Genomic DNA, 14,733 nt, shown 5'->3' on the forward strand with positions numbered 1-14,733 from the left:
CCTACGCCAAGTATGAAAACTGCTTAGATCAGTTCGAAGATACAAAAACAATGATATCTGAGCAGTTAAAGTTAATTAAAACAATTACACCCACTCCATCTCCGAGAGTACAGCTGCCAAAAATTCAAAATCAAGAGACAAGTTCGGGTATCCACCTCAAGGTGTACGCATGTGACACTGAAATTTTCCATAGTGGTTATGAACAATGGCCGTCCTTCCGGGACATATTAACAGCTGTTTACATAAACCATCCGAAATTATCAATTGCTCAAAAATTGTATCACCGCCGATACAAGACAAAAGGTCAAGCAGGCGTTATAGTACAACAGTTCGCTCTTAATGACGATAATTTATATTTGGCTTGAGAAGCTCTGAAATCAAGGTATGAAAAGCAACGAATACTGGTAGATCAGCAAATAACGATATTAATGAACTTGCCCAAAATTCAAAAAGAAACAAGTGAAGAATACCAGAAAAATCGTTATTGCCATGGGAGTAATCTGTTTCATCAAGGAAAAAATGCCCCACTTGGCAGCAAATGAAAGATTTCCTAACCACCCAGTATGAAACCGCAGAAAGGGTTGATAAAAAGGAAATTAAACCAAAAGGTATTTCCAATGACCTTAATAGAAGCTTCCAAAGACCCCAAGCCAGTAGCAATAAGATTTAAATTTAGCTTCTTCAAAAATCAAACGTTCACATTTGAACAGTACAAATCAACGTCATGCGAACTATACACAGGAAGGAATAAACTTAAATCTTGCGAGAAATTCAAGAAATTAAATATAATAGACCGAAAACATTTTGTAAAGTCAAAAAGACTTTGCACAAACTGCTTAAGCATGCACACATGCTTAAAGACTGTGAAAGCAAATTTAATTGCGTTTATTGCCATACAGGACATCATTCGATGTTATATATTACCAATTTTTCCAGCTTACCCCCAAACAGAGCAAACGTAAAAAGAGAAACAGGTTTAGTAGTAACAACAAATTCAGAAAACTGCCAAGAAGCACCATGCTGCTCAAAGGTGTTAAAAACCCAAGCGATAACCACACTAGGGTATTACTACCCACAGCAGTCGTATGAATCGAACACCGACTAGAACTGTTTACACTCAGGGCCTTACTACACCAAGGATCACAACGATCATTTATAGCATCTAGGGCACAAAATAGACTACAACTGCCTACAAAATTAGCCAACTTTGAAAAATTTTCAAAACTCCAATAAAATCTGCCCCATTACCCTAATTTCCCCCAAGGGGATAAGCGCATTCAAGCAGATAGAATAGTCTTACCGCAACTCACGAACATGCTTCCAAGCTATCACATAAATAGAAAGCATTGGCAAAAGGTTTCACACCTCAAGTTAGCAGACCCCAACTGCAACACTCCTGCTCAAATAGACATTTTATTATGCAGCTATCTAATACCACAAATTATTCTCGAAGGTATTGAGAAAATTAAAAAAACACTTCTGGCGCAAAATACCATTTTCGGATGGGTCCTAAGTGGACTAGTTGCGGAACCAGTCACAACATTGTTAACTCATGTTGAGGAAATCTCAAACGAGTACCACAGTACACAACTGAAGAAATTTTGGGAAGTAGAAGAACTCTCCGTCATATCAATTACAACCCCAGAGGATCGATACTATGAGGACTTTTACAAATCCACTACTACTCGATTAGACAATGGCCAGTACGTCGTACGACTACCATGAAAGCCAGAATTCCCTCTCAAAATCGCTTTAGGTCATTCCCGCACCTCTGCTATCCAACAGTTTTTAAGTATGGAAAAAAACCTACTTAAAAAAGGCGAGTTAAAACCAGAATACAATAGGGTTTTTGAAGTGATAATTCGGGTGGTGAAGCACGGTGCTCGCTCGTTCCGTAGTTGTGGTTGGCCGTGGGGAAACGATCGGCGCAAATGATTCCACAAATGTAAAATAAGAACAAAAGGTTTCTTATAATAAATATATTTTACAAATAACAAATTGGACAAACACTTACCACGTCTGGATCTGTGAGCGTTCACAAAAGAAGAGAGCGCGCAACTTTTTTAGTTATTATTTAGTTGCGCGCGAATTAAAACTTCGAAAAAGAGGAAAAGAAAATATTGTTCCTGCCGATGCAGACGTGGCAAAAGAAATTGGGCGGGGGCGGCGTCAACATTCTCCCCGCCTTGCAGTATTACTGCAAATGCAGTTTACAATAGATTACTTAAAACTAACTTAACTAACTGGCTCCTGCACTTCCTCTTCCACGTCTTTTTTGCAGATGAGGTGGCCGACGAGACGAATCGAGTCAAGTTCGGTCCGGGAAATACCGCTGAGATGAATCGAATCTCAGTCGGTCATTGCCAAGGAGCCAATTTGCATAGAAGTCACCACCTTCCAAGGCTGGCGAGACGACTCGAGTCTAACTCGATCCTAGGTAGGTGGTGAATGTGAGATGCGTTTGCAGCCAGTGCACTTTATTGTGCCGATGTTGTAGGACGCCGGATATTATATATCCCAGCGACGTATTTTGGGTGATGAGTTGACCCCCTCTCCTTGATAATACGGCGTGCACCTGCTTGACGATGAACATCTCGTCCACGCCTTCGCTTCGGATGGGGTGGCCGATGAGACGAATCGAGTCTGATTCGGTCCGGACAATTTCGCTGAGACGAATAGAGTCTCAGTCGATCGCTGCCATGCCGCCAATCCGAAAGGAAGTTGCCGTCACGCCGAAGTCGGCGAGACGACTCGAGTTTGGCGCGATCTTAGGCGTGTGGTATGCGAGAAAGGCATCGTTGGTCAGAGCTTTGCCTTTATGGTCGAACTGTTGCTGCTGCTGCTGTTGCTGTCGTTGGCCACCACAGCCAATGTGGAAGAGCCGTTTGAGGTGGCTGTTTCGTTCAAAATGTTAGCCAAATGATGTGAAGGTGTTGATGTCGGTGTTGGGGGCTGTTGTGGTAGCTGATGCAGCTGATGTTGCTGGATTTGCAGCGGTTGATGCTGAAGTTGTTGTTGTTGCGCTGTCACCGTTGGGCTGGACGCCATGGGTGACGACATGTGCGCTGGAGACATAGGCGGCTGCGTTATCGGCAGCTGTGCTTCACGCTGCGTTGACTGCTGCCGTTGTTGTTGTTGATGCTGTTTTGGTAATGGCTGTTGCTGCGGCTGTGTCTGCGACTGAGGTTGCGACTGTGACTGAATCGCTGTCTGCGTCTGTGTTAGGATCTGGGTAGGCGTTGATGTCGGCGGTGGCTGTGACTCCAATTGTGAAATCTGTTGTTTTTGTAGTCTTGGTTGGAAAATAGCTAGTGCATCTTGTGTCGCCGTTAACATTGCAGCAAACGGATCGCCTAGCAAGTGGTGGTTGTACTTCTGTTGATATGGTTGATGCATTTGTTGTTGAGGCGTTGTTGGATGATGTGGTTATAATTGTGGGTGATGTCTTTTCGACTGCTATTGCCGCATAGTCTGTTGATCGGGCGATTGTTGTGTCTTTGCCATTTATTTTCGCTTCTTCGGAGGGAACAGAACGTGTTAAGATCCAACCAAACACTGTACGTTGTGCAAAAAGTGATCCGAAAATTTTCGATTTTACCCCATCAGAATGATTTTCGGGTAAAGACCCGCTCAATCAACAAGTCAACCTTTTGATTCGTATAGAAGTTATTATCCGCTAAGGGGATATTAGGTAACCTTTTTAAAATTGAGGAGTTAATTGACCTGGATGGAAGCAGTCCAGTCAATTTTGGCATTACCAACACTTCCGCTCTAGTCTTAAACTTTTGTTGCGGGGCGAGCCAATTGCAATCGAGTATACCGATTGAACTCGTCCTGATACGGTATTATTCAATCCTGAACTCGCGCGATGACCGTTTTCCTTGCCGTTTTTGCAAACTATTGCTTAAGAAGGTGGCTTCAGACCCCAAATCAATCAGGGCTCTGACAGTGAAGGCGCTCTTGTTGTGATATACGGTCACCATGGCTGTACCTAAGAGCATGCTTCAACTGGTAGGCACATTTGAAATATTGGTCTTAATAGAGGCCACATGAGATTTAGTAGAAATCTTAGTAGTGTGTGTGCTGTCAGATATCTGAGCTATTCCCTCACTCTGATCCCGATGAATCATAGAGTGATGTCTCTGTTTACATTTGCAACAATTAAACATACTTTTACAATTTTTAACTTCATGTGAGTCTGATAACCAGTCTAGGCAGACGTGAAGTTTTCTGACAGCATTTAACCATGCGTTAGGCTCCATCTCAATGAATCTCTGACAAGTTTTCAAAATGTGCGATTGAGATGAGCACAGTTTACATTTGATATTGTTTGTCTTGGCGTGATGGGAGTTGATGGGTTTGGATCCAGTCCTTGACTGCAAGATTGGTATCCGACCCTCACCATCAGCCGACTCAATATTAGGTTGAGTACTCAACTCGCCTTTGAGGTTTGATACTCTCTCAAGCGTTTTAACCCGTTTGGTTAGAAAYTTGTCTAACTCAACCCATTTTGGCATCTCTGAATCCGAATCCAGAGATTGTTCCCAAAGCGACAGTGTATAGTCCGGTAGTCGGATAGAACAYAAATACGTGAATATGGYATCCYAGCTATCTACATTGATGCCATGTATTTGTAAAGCTGAAATACAGCTATTAATATCCCGCTGTAAATTTCTGAGTTCGGTCTCAGATTCTGTGAGGAAGCTTGAACAATAAATTTAGTTGTGTGTTGACAAGCACTCGCTTGTTTTCGTATCTAGTCAGCAAATTATTCCAAGCCAATGCGAATCCGTCATTCRTCAGTGGCGCTTTYGAAACAATAGCTTTTGCTTCACCTCGCGTTTTTTGATTCAAATGGAATAACTTTTCTACCGCAGATAGCCTTGGGCTATTCCCATATATAGCGGCAAATAAATCCCTAAATGAGGGCCATTGTAAAACATCGCCATGAAATATCTCAGTATCACATGGCGGTAAATTGATASAATACCTCACGGGTTCTACAGTTTGTTGTAACCGTTCAGGTTGAATCACTATAGAATTTGAAGTTGGGCTTTGGTTGAACGCCGTGAGGTTGTACATGTGTTCGCCCATCAAAGCCGCGCAACACACATAAGCGTGGTAACAGCTTGAATATTTATGCTTAATGTCGCCTATTGAGCTTGTGTCGGAAGGATCATCTTTTGGCAAACACAACTTGAATTCTTACTTTACCTCTTCCCACAGAGATTTCAGTTCAGTTTGTTGTACTTCAAGAGAGTATGCACTTTGGTTGTTTGCTGTTGGAGTAAAAGATTCCTCAAACTCCAGTAGAGCGTCTGCAGCTGTGATAAATGCTCTGATGCATTCCATTGTTTTGGTAATTGAACCGGAACTGCAAAAATGTTCCACAAAATCGGATCTAAAACTTGAAATTAAAATTTAAAAATATTTGCAAAAAAGTTCAAAAGTTACAGAAGCACTCAAAGACAAACTAAAAATTGGTTGTGCGTTGTTTCTTAGTGAAGCGTGAGTTTTCGATAGAACAAAAAAAATTAATAAGTTGAGTAAAGTATTTTCTCAAATTAAATTTGAAAAAATGCTAGCTGGGTAATCACCCAATGCACTTGCACGGCTAGTCCTCGGCTGGGTACACAAACAAAATTGATTTGTCCGTAATTGCTTTATTTAAATCCAAATACAATATAGACAAAAATTTACAAGCACTTATTTGATTTATATCCACTATTCACTTTTGTTCACTGGGTTATTTTCCAACTATTTCGATTTCACCACTATACTCTTTGGTTGGTTGGGATGGCTGCCGGCCTGTGCTGATTTGCCTGTGCTGCTCTCAATTTGCTGCTATGCCCGTGCTGCTTGGCTTTGCTGCTCTCCTAAGCTGTTTGGCTTTCTTGCCGTCGCTCACTTCACTTTTCTTTGTATTCTTTTTTTTTTTTTTKTTTGCACTCGCGAAACTGCAGCTGCGTTATTGCTGCTTGCCTTTATTGCTATTCGAGCAATATGGAAAGGCAGAGTTGAGCAACTAGACTCAAATTAACCACAACAAAATACAAAAACCGAGAGAGATTGTTGACGCTCCAGACGATTGTGTGCGTCCAAGAAATTTATAATGTTATTCGGATAACAGTGTGTTTTTGTTGTTTTTTTATATGCAAAGTGAAATAATCAGTGCATTTGTCAGGTGTATTTATTGTTGTACTTAAATGAAGTACAATACTACTTGCAGACTTGTGCGTTGATTTTGTGGGTGGAGTGCCAGAAATAAGTTTTGGTCTCCACTTCACACAGCACAATAGGTTTTGTACATATTAACTCATGCACAAATTAACCAATCTATTGCCTTATATCTTGCAGAGCACAAATCCAAAATATGTTTGGTTGTAACTTGCGAGTTGCTAAATCAGGTAAATTATCCATTTTCACTTTAATTAAAATCAACCTGTTATCCAGCTGGAAGGACCAATGATAATTCGGCTGGTGGAGCACGGTGCTCGCTCGTTCCGTAGTTGTGGTTGGCCGTGGGGGAACGATCGGCGCAAATGATTCCACAAACGTTAAATAAAAAACAAAAGGATTCTTATAATAAATATATTTTACAAATAATAAATTGGACAAACACTTACCACGTCTGGATCGGTGAGCGGTCGCAAAAGAGAAAGCGCGCAACTTTTTTATTTATTTTTTAGTTGCGCGCGAATTAAAACTTCGAAAAAAGTTCGAAAAAGAGGAAAAGAAAATATTGTTCCGCCGATACAGACGTGGCAAAAGAAATTGGGCGAGGGCGGCGTCAACAAGAGGAATACCTCCATTTAGACCACATGGAGGAATTCAGCCCCGCTAAAAAATTATAAAAAATAAATACTTTTCATTTTACCTGCCACATCATGCAGTATTAAAGCTAGAAAAAAAACCACTAAGGTAAGAGTTGTCTTCAATGCATCAAAATCTTCAAGTTCGGGGAATTCCCTAAATGGCATTTTATTAACCGGACCCACGCTTCAGCCAGATTTAATGCTGCTCATATTAAACTGGCATATACACAAATACATTTCCAATGGGGATGTCGAAAAAATTTAACGACAAATAGTCGTACATAAAGATGATCAAGATTTTCAGCGATTTATTTTCTGGAAACCTCCCAGTAGTCCACTATGCGACTTTAAATTAAAAACAGTTACCTTTGGCGTAAACTGTGCCCCATACCTAGCCATTCGTACGCTCCACGAACTGGCAGAAGACACAAAGTAAGTTTCCTCTGGAAATACAAGTGTTGAAGACACAAACTTATGTGGACGACATTTTGTCTAGAAGCCACAGTCTTCCAGAGGCATATGAGTCACTAGCACTAAAAGTGACAAAAGCGCTCATTACAGCAGGGTTTCCGTCGAAAAAGAGAAGGGCAAACCACCCTAATATTTTAAAGGGCATACCTAAAGAAAATCTATTAGACCCAACTTTTCTTAAATTCGAAAAGGACTGTATAACAAAAACTCTGGGGATTCAATGGAATTCGATATCTGACCAATTTTCATACACTATCGAGTCAATATCTGCATTATCCGCCATTACAAAACGCCAATTTCCATCTTCTGTGGCAAAACTTTTCGACTCCGCAGGATGATTTTCGCCAATTATGATACAAGCTAAAATCCTGATACAAGAAATATGGCTAGAGTGACCGACTGGGACAAACAAGTAAAACCACTTGGTACAAATCCCACGGTGGGTAAACTATAAACTCCCGAACACAAAGTCGAATTACACGGCTTCTGTGACGACTCTGAGAAATCATACTGTGCCATTATCTATGTGCGCACACAATCGACAACGCAACCACAAGCCACTTATTAGTAGCAAACGCTAAGTCTACCTCGACTTGAGCTCTGTGGGGTCCTATTACTCGAGAAAATTAGTTTCCATGGTGAAGACCCACTTAGACATGAAGAAATACATATTGCATCTCTGGTCCGATTCTGAAATAGTTCTAGCCTGGTTGGAAAAACCATCACACGCATGGAGGACGTACATATCTAATTGTGCGTCACAAGTACTAGACCTAATGGGATCTGCCACTTGGCGACACGTAGGCAGTGCGGACAATCCTGCCGATTTAGTCACAAGAGGGTGCAAGTCGCTGCACCTTGCCACCACCACCCTCTGGTGGAACGGCCCCCCAATGGTTAACAGAATCTCCCGAGCTTGGCCAAAATCGTCCATGCGCAATATAATTGCCCCAGAAAGTCGAAAAATCTACTGCTTTCACGCAACATTGGATGACAGTGACATCCTTGAGCGATTTTCATTGTTCCCTCGTGCCCTTCGAGTTGTCGCCTATATGTTAAAGTTCATAGACCACTGCAGCTTGCCACATTACACCTCAGTTATATCCGCCAAGAGTTCTATATTCCCCGTCTTAAGATCCAAATGCATTTTCATGTGCAGGATCTGCACTATGCACAAGCAGAAGTTGCGAACACAGATTATGGCAGCACTTCCTCCGGAACGCTGCAACTTCGCTCCGCCTTTCACCATTATAGGTGTCGATTTTGCTTCCCATCAAAAATAATGAGCGATAATGGTAAAACCTTCATTGGAGCCCAAATAAGCACTGAAAAAGATTTTATCAAGCAAGTCTCGCCAGAGATTGTACAAAGGTATGCTCCCCAAGGTATTAATTGGCAATTTATCCCCCCAGGGGCCCCTCATATGGTTGGTTTATGGGAATCACTGTAAAAAGCTTTAAGTCCCACCTCAGAAATGTAGCTGGAAACTACAAATTTAATTATGAAGTGTGGTGAACTGCACACTATTAGTGCGAATTGAAGCCGTTCTCAATTCACCGCCACTCACAACCCTGTCGCATGATCCCAGGACAATTTCTCAAAGGAGCACCCATTCTGGCCTCGCCTGAGTCTGGCGTGGAGTCGCTATCCTTATTAAATCGATGGGAAAAAATCAAAATCCTCCATCACAATGTCCCCTGTGTCGGCGCTTTTATCGGCTACAGCATTGCAGCATTTTCCGTGGAATGAAGTCCTTACAATGCCAGACTGTTGCTTAGGCTCGCGGACACTGCTTGAATTGTTTGGCGACGGCACACAACACGCAGGAGTGTACGCCGGTCACCCTCTGCCACCTGTGTAACCGGCCACTCCACACTATGCTGCATCGCACCCCAAAAGGGCCGCCATGCGCCAACTCTCCGCGGGCAGATCGAAGCAGACCAGCCGTCCGGGTGGGCAAAGGGGCTAATAGCCCCTCATCCAACCATATGCGAAATGAGGCATCATCACGGCTTAAACAGCTTCGGACGTCATACCAGCGCTCCACTGGCCTCAGTAGTGTTGTTGCCACGCTGCAGCAACTACAGCGACTGCCACTTGAATTAATTTTATTAAAACCATTTGAATTTATTTTGTAAAACCCACTTGAATTTTTTTGTAAAAACCACTTGGACTTATCTTAGTAAAATAAACTATTTGAATCTCTTTTGTAAAAAACACGTTGTTGTCAGCACTCGCTTCACTGCTACGGACCGCCGGAGAAATGTTGTCGCAACGAACGGGAATCGAAAAAAAGGGCCGTTGCTCGTTACTGCTAATCCTTTTAAGGGCTGCTGAGTGGTGAATACGCTGTATAACAGAATAACTGTATGATGTATTCGTGTGTGGTGTCTTCATGTGTGGATCGACTTGGTGTGGTGCGTTATTGTCCAAGGATGTGTGTTGAGGGGGGACTGCTAACTCATCTAGCCACCTACCATCATAGAAGCCTCTGCGGAGCGGGCAAGTTCATCACCACCTATCGTGTCTTGAAACTAATTTATCATGCCTTATATTTTCAGTATTTACGTAAAAGCTTTTGCATATTACAAATGCTTCCGTGGCTTTAACGGGTGCAGTCCAGTATGAAACCGAAGTATTTGATTTCATTAGTCATGGCTAATTCCCTGGTGCTAAGAGTTATAGCCCTTAAGCCCGACAGGACATTCTTCTGGTGAAAAGGACGATGCACGTTTCGAACAAGTTTTTAACTCGACTTAATTTGCAGAATCTCTTTGACAGACCTAAGACCTTTTAAACAATCTTGCAAATGTTTTCTAATTTATATCTTGTTAATATAATATGATCATACGCATAACTCTGACATCAAATTTCATTGTAATTTAGCAGCTCAAAGAACTTTTCCATGACGAGGCTCCATAGAAGAAGCACTATGTACTATATATTGCTTTCGTACAGGGTCCGGCACTCGAAGTGTAACAAATTAAAAAAAAACAATAAATTCGGTTTGGGAAATTATTTTTATTTATTTTAAAGTGCAAAATGTGTGAAAATAATTTATGACCACTTTTTGCCTTAATTATAGCCGTAAGACGGTCAAATAACGAATCGCAAGCTGTAGGAATGTGACTTGCCGGTATTTTGGACCACTCACGGACAATGGCTTTTTCAGCATCACGAGGCTGGTGTATTTTTTACTTCGGACCTTGCTCTCCAAAATGGCTTAGAGAGAATAATCCTTTGGATTCGCATCTGGTGAATTCGAGAGCCATTGTGTGGTCGTAATGAATTTCGGAATTTTGTTTTTCAGTCATTCTTGGTTCACTCGTGCTTTGTGAGACGGTGCAGAGTGTCGTTGAAACGTCCATGGTTTGCGAATGAAAAGTTTGTTTGCCCACGGCTTCAAAGGAACTTTCCCAATAATATGTCGCATTTACTTTGACACCAGGCTCGATGAAAACAATTGGAGAGGTCTGCGGTAACAGCGACCCAAACCATTATTTATGGCGGGTGCTGCCTCCTGGTGGCCAACCGATGACTTAGTTTCTCGTATGATCGATCGGTCAAGTAAACCCTTTTTCGTTTTGAGAGTTCATTAATTGGTCAATTGGAAAAATTTTTTCGTTAGATACACAATGTTCGGAATTTGACCGCTTTCGGCCAAGCGAAGCAACTGCTTCGCTCTCTCAAGGTTTAGTTGTTGCTGCTTCGGTGTTAGATCATGGGTCGTTTGGAACTTATAAGGCTTGACCTTGAGCTCATTTTTCAATATGCGTCAGATGCTGCGGTCGGATATTTTCAGTTCTTTATCCATTTGATTGGCACTTCGTCGTGGATTTCGCTCAAGTCGCTTCTTCACTTTCCGAACCATCACACGTAACGATGCAGTCTTTTGATGACCACCACACATTTTTGATTCATTGTTATTGTGAACTTATACTAAAAATTGTTTTTCACTTTTTTGTTTTATGGGCTGTAAAATGTTGTTTTTTTTTAGTTTTTAAACTATACCATACTATACAAATCTCTTATTAGTTAAAATATTATTGTAATTTTTACTCTGAATCTTTCGGTGACTAATTGTTATATTATTTGCGACCAAGTTCTATTGACGACTTTACGAATTCTTACCCCTTAATTGAATCATTTCTTCTAAGGCTTCACTGTTACATGGGGTTTTACCAGTATAATTGGCAACATATGTACGTCTTTCAGCAATTCCATAGCTGTATTTTGCTGGAAATTGTATTGAATGAATTATGTGTTACGTACGAAAATTAGATCAGATAATTTCTGTAACGAAGCCCGTGTCACCATTCACTAAACCTTTTGACACGCCAAAGTTCGACGTTCACATCACTTTTGCTCCAACGAACATTTTCAATATATTAGGAAGATTTTCTGTTTTATTGATATCAGCAAGGATTGTACTATAGTATTTGAGTCCTTACTACCGAAATTTCGTGTAACATCAATGAAATGGTCTTGTGCTTTAATCCTATAAATAACAGTGCCTTATCTTAAAAACTCTGGAGAACTTTTTGATTATGAATAACAATCGTTCAATCCAGAATTCTTCAGTGGTATCTTTTTGAAAATCTAGACACATATGTTTCGCTTATAATTTTAAATTAATGCAACCTTACATTTTGACTGTTTTGGTTATTTGATTGTATACCTAAAATGTTCCTGATATAAAAAAGTAAGTAAGTGACTAGTGGTTCACCTGGAAAGTAGGTATGCATTTTTTTTATGTGATTTACCAATATTGTGAAATATAAACGAATATAAATAACAGTTAAGTCGTACTCACCGCTATTAGATTCGGTAACAATTGCTCACTTCACAATCACACATTAGATTTTGGCTGCAATTGCTCACATCAACGTGACATCGGATGTTTAGAACAAAAAGAAGAGTTTTGATGGTAAGCATCTGAATTTTTACTACAAAAGTAATATTATAAGCATAGCTTTGCAATTCCAAAACTAAATTTTATTACCTGAAAGTAAAGCTCTAGTTATGCATGCTTGACTCAACTCAGCTTCGAAAAAGGTAACTTGTGAAACGTAACTGCAATTATACTAAACACAGCGCGTAGAAATCAGCTGTTTTTGAATGTTGAGAGAGCACACAAATGTGACATTTTACTTGATATGTGAAGCTTGTGAAAATTAATCAATATTAAAACAAATTGTTTTGCTGAATATATTAACTTTAATAATGAATTGTGATTTATTCCATGAACTATTATATTTAATATTCCTCGCCTTCAAAGAAGAAAAGTATTAAGAAGACGTAAACGCCGCTGGTCCGTTCATCCAGCAAATCCTGATAGAAACCCAAATGGTTTCTTCTGGAAGAACTTTTTAAAATTAAAAGAAGACGACCAAAAACTATTTGCTTTAACACGGCTGAATCGGCCAGTATACAACCTTCTCTTAAATATTATTAGTCCGTTTTTAAAAAAACCAAAACAACAAATTGGCGTCGAGGAGCGAGTGATTATAACTTTAATGTAAGTAAAACAATCCTTGAAGTTCATATATTCATTTAATTGTATTCTCATTAGGTACCTCGCTTATGGAACACCTTTTGAGATCATAGCCTCGATGCATAAATTAGGGAAAACAACAATGTGGAAAATCGTACTTGAAACGTGTGAAATATTTTGGTTACACCTGTGCCCGATATACCTTAGCGAGCCAACTACCGCACAATATAAAGGCAGATTTTTTAAAACTGTGGAATATACCCAACTGTGTCGGAGCAAGTGACGGGAAGCATATAGCTATTATTCGTCCACAAAATTCAGGCTCGTTATTTTATAACTATAAAAGGTTTTATAGTATAGTTTTAATGGCATCCTGCGACGCTAGGTATACGTTCACCTCTGCCAGCATTGGTAGCTATGGCGGACAAAGTGACGGAGGTATTTTAAAAGATTTGCAATATTTCRATATTTACTTATTTTTATTTTATTTCAAGGTGTCTTTCAGCAAACTAAAWTTGGTCAAGCACTCTTGGAAAACAAATTGCCACTACCACCAAGAGCTCCATTATGGAATGAATCCTCAACAGATTTTCCACATTTTTTTGTGGCCSACGCAGCGTTCCCATTGAAGGAAAACTTAATGCTACTTTACCCCGGTGCACAGCTGCCACGAAACAAAGCAATTTTCAATTACCGGTTATCCCGAGCTCGTAGAGTAATCGAAAATAGCTTYGGTATTTTAACTGCTCGATGGCGTGTTCTACGAAAGGTAATAGACTTTAGCCCAAAGAACTGCGAAACAATTGTGTTAACCTGCTTGGTTCTTCACAATTTTGTAATGTTGAATGACCATGATCGTTAGTATTGTCCAGATACATTTGTAGACACAGATACCGCAGACCATGGAATATTGGTGGGAGAACTCTTCTTCACACCGAGAGTTAGAGAGTGTTGGAATTGCATTACATTCAATAAGTACAGCTCGACGCAATGCATCTAGTTTCGCATTCCGTGTAAGGGATTTTTTGGCAGATTATTTTATAAATCAGGGAGCGGTTTCATTTCAAGAAGATCGTATTTAGTGTATAGCAATGTTTGTGTATTTTATGCATTTGAAATATACATGTACATATCTTTATGTATAAAATTGTAATCTAAGTACCTTTATACTATGCTTTTTGTTACGTTAACTTTTTTGTGATATTTTATTAAACAATGGATATATCTATAAATATTGTTTTATTTACTGAWAAAGRTGGTAATTATCTGTATTAGGAAGATTACACAGGCATATGGCAAATGAATTCTGTAAAGTAATGCTTCTAACGAAAACATATATATTTTATTTACCGACAATAAATCATGATTATGACGGTATGTAATTAGTAAATAAGGCATAGRCCGTATAATCACAAGTACATACTTTAGGCAAAACAGGATAAGTTTTCCCTATCAAAACGCTATCATTCTTTAAAAATATTTGGTGAATGTTTTTTGCAACTACACAATGACAACAACCTTCAAATCATTAATCACTACCAACATAACCACATAGCACACAATAAATGAAAGACAAAATTAAAGAGTTACAAAAACAAATTATTTTATTTTTTCAAAAACATTCTTAAAACCCTTTTGAACATTCTTAAAACTATTTTAAAAAAAATTAATGTTTTAAAAATTTTAAAACTTTTTTTGAAAAATGAGATACATTGTTGTTTCTTATGTCTAGGTAACAAGCCTTTTAAACATTTTAAAACTATTTTTGAAAAATGAGGTACATTGTTGTTTCTTATGTCTAGGTAACAAGCGTTTTAAACATTTTTACATATTAATTCAATATATGTATAAAACAACAAACAAATGATTTAAAAATAAAAAAAAACTATTCGGGTTCCGATTTAATAGCAAATAACGAATTTGTTAAAACTTGTATTGTTTTCATTTGCTTTA

General features: G+C 39.5%; 2 protein-coding genes across 2 annotated transcripts; one reads left to right on the top strand and one right to left on the bottom strand.

Annotated features, from left to right (window-relative positions):
* Positions 1 to 2,802: 2,802 nt before the first annotated feature.
* On the bottom strand, positions 2,803 to 3,396 carry LOC108973174 (vacuolar protein-sorting-associated protein 36-like). The gene has a single exon (XM_018940240.1). The coding sequence runs from the start codon at positions 3,394 to 3,396 to the stop codon at positions 2,803 to 2,805; it is 594 nt and encodes a 197-aa protein (XP_018795785.1).
* A 9,650-nt stretch (positions 3,397 to 13,046) lies between these two features.
* Positions 13,047 to 13,642, top strand: LOC108973175 (putative nuclease HARBI1). The gene is made up of 2 exons (XM_018940241.1): positions 13,047 to 13,218; positions 13,275 to 13,642. The coding sequence occupies exons 1-2, from the start codon at positions 13,146 to 13,148 to the stop codon at positions 13,640 to 13,642; spliced, it is 441 nt and encodes a 146-aa protein (XP_018795786.1). The 5' UTR covers positions 13,047 to 13,145.
* The last annotated feature ends 1,091 nt before the right edge of the window (positions 13,643 to 14,733 follow it).

This window comes from Bactrocera latifrons, unplaced genomic scaffold, assembly GCF_001853355.1.
Source record: "Bactrocera latifrons isolate USDA-ARS-PBARC rearing strain unplaced genomic scaffold, ASM185335v1 scaffold_465, whole genome shotgun sequence".
In the NCBI taxonomy this organism is placed as follows: Eukaryota; Metazoa; Arthropoda; class Insecta; order Diptera; family Tephritidae; genus Bactrocera; species Bactrocera latifrons.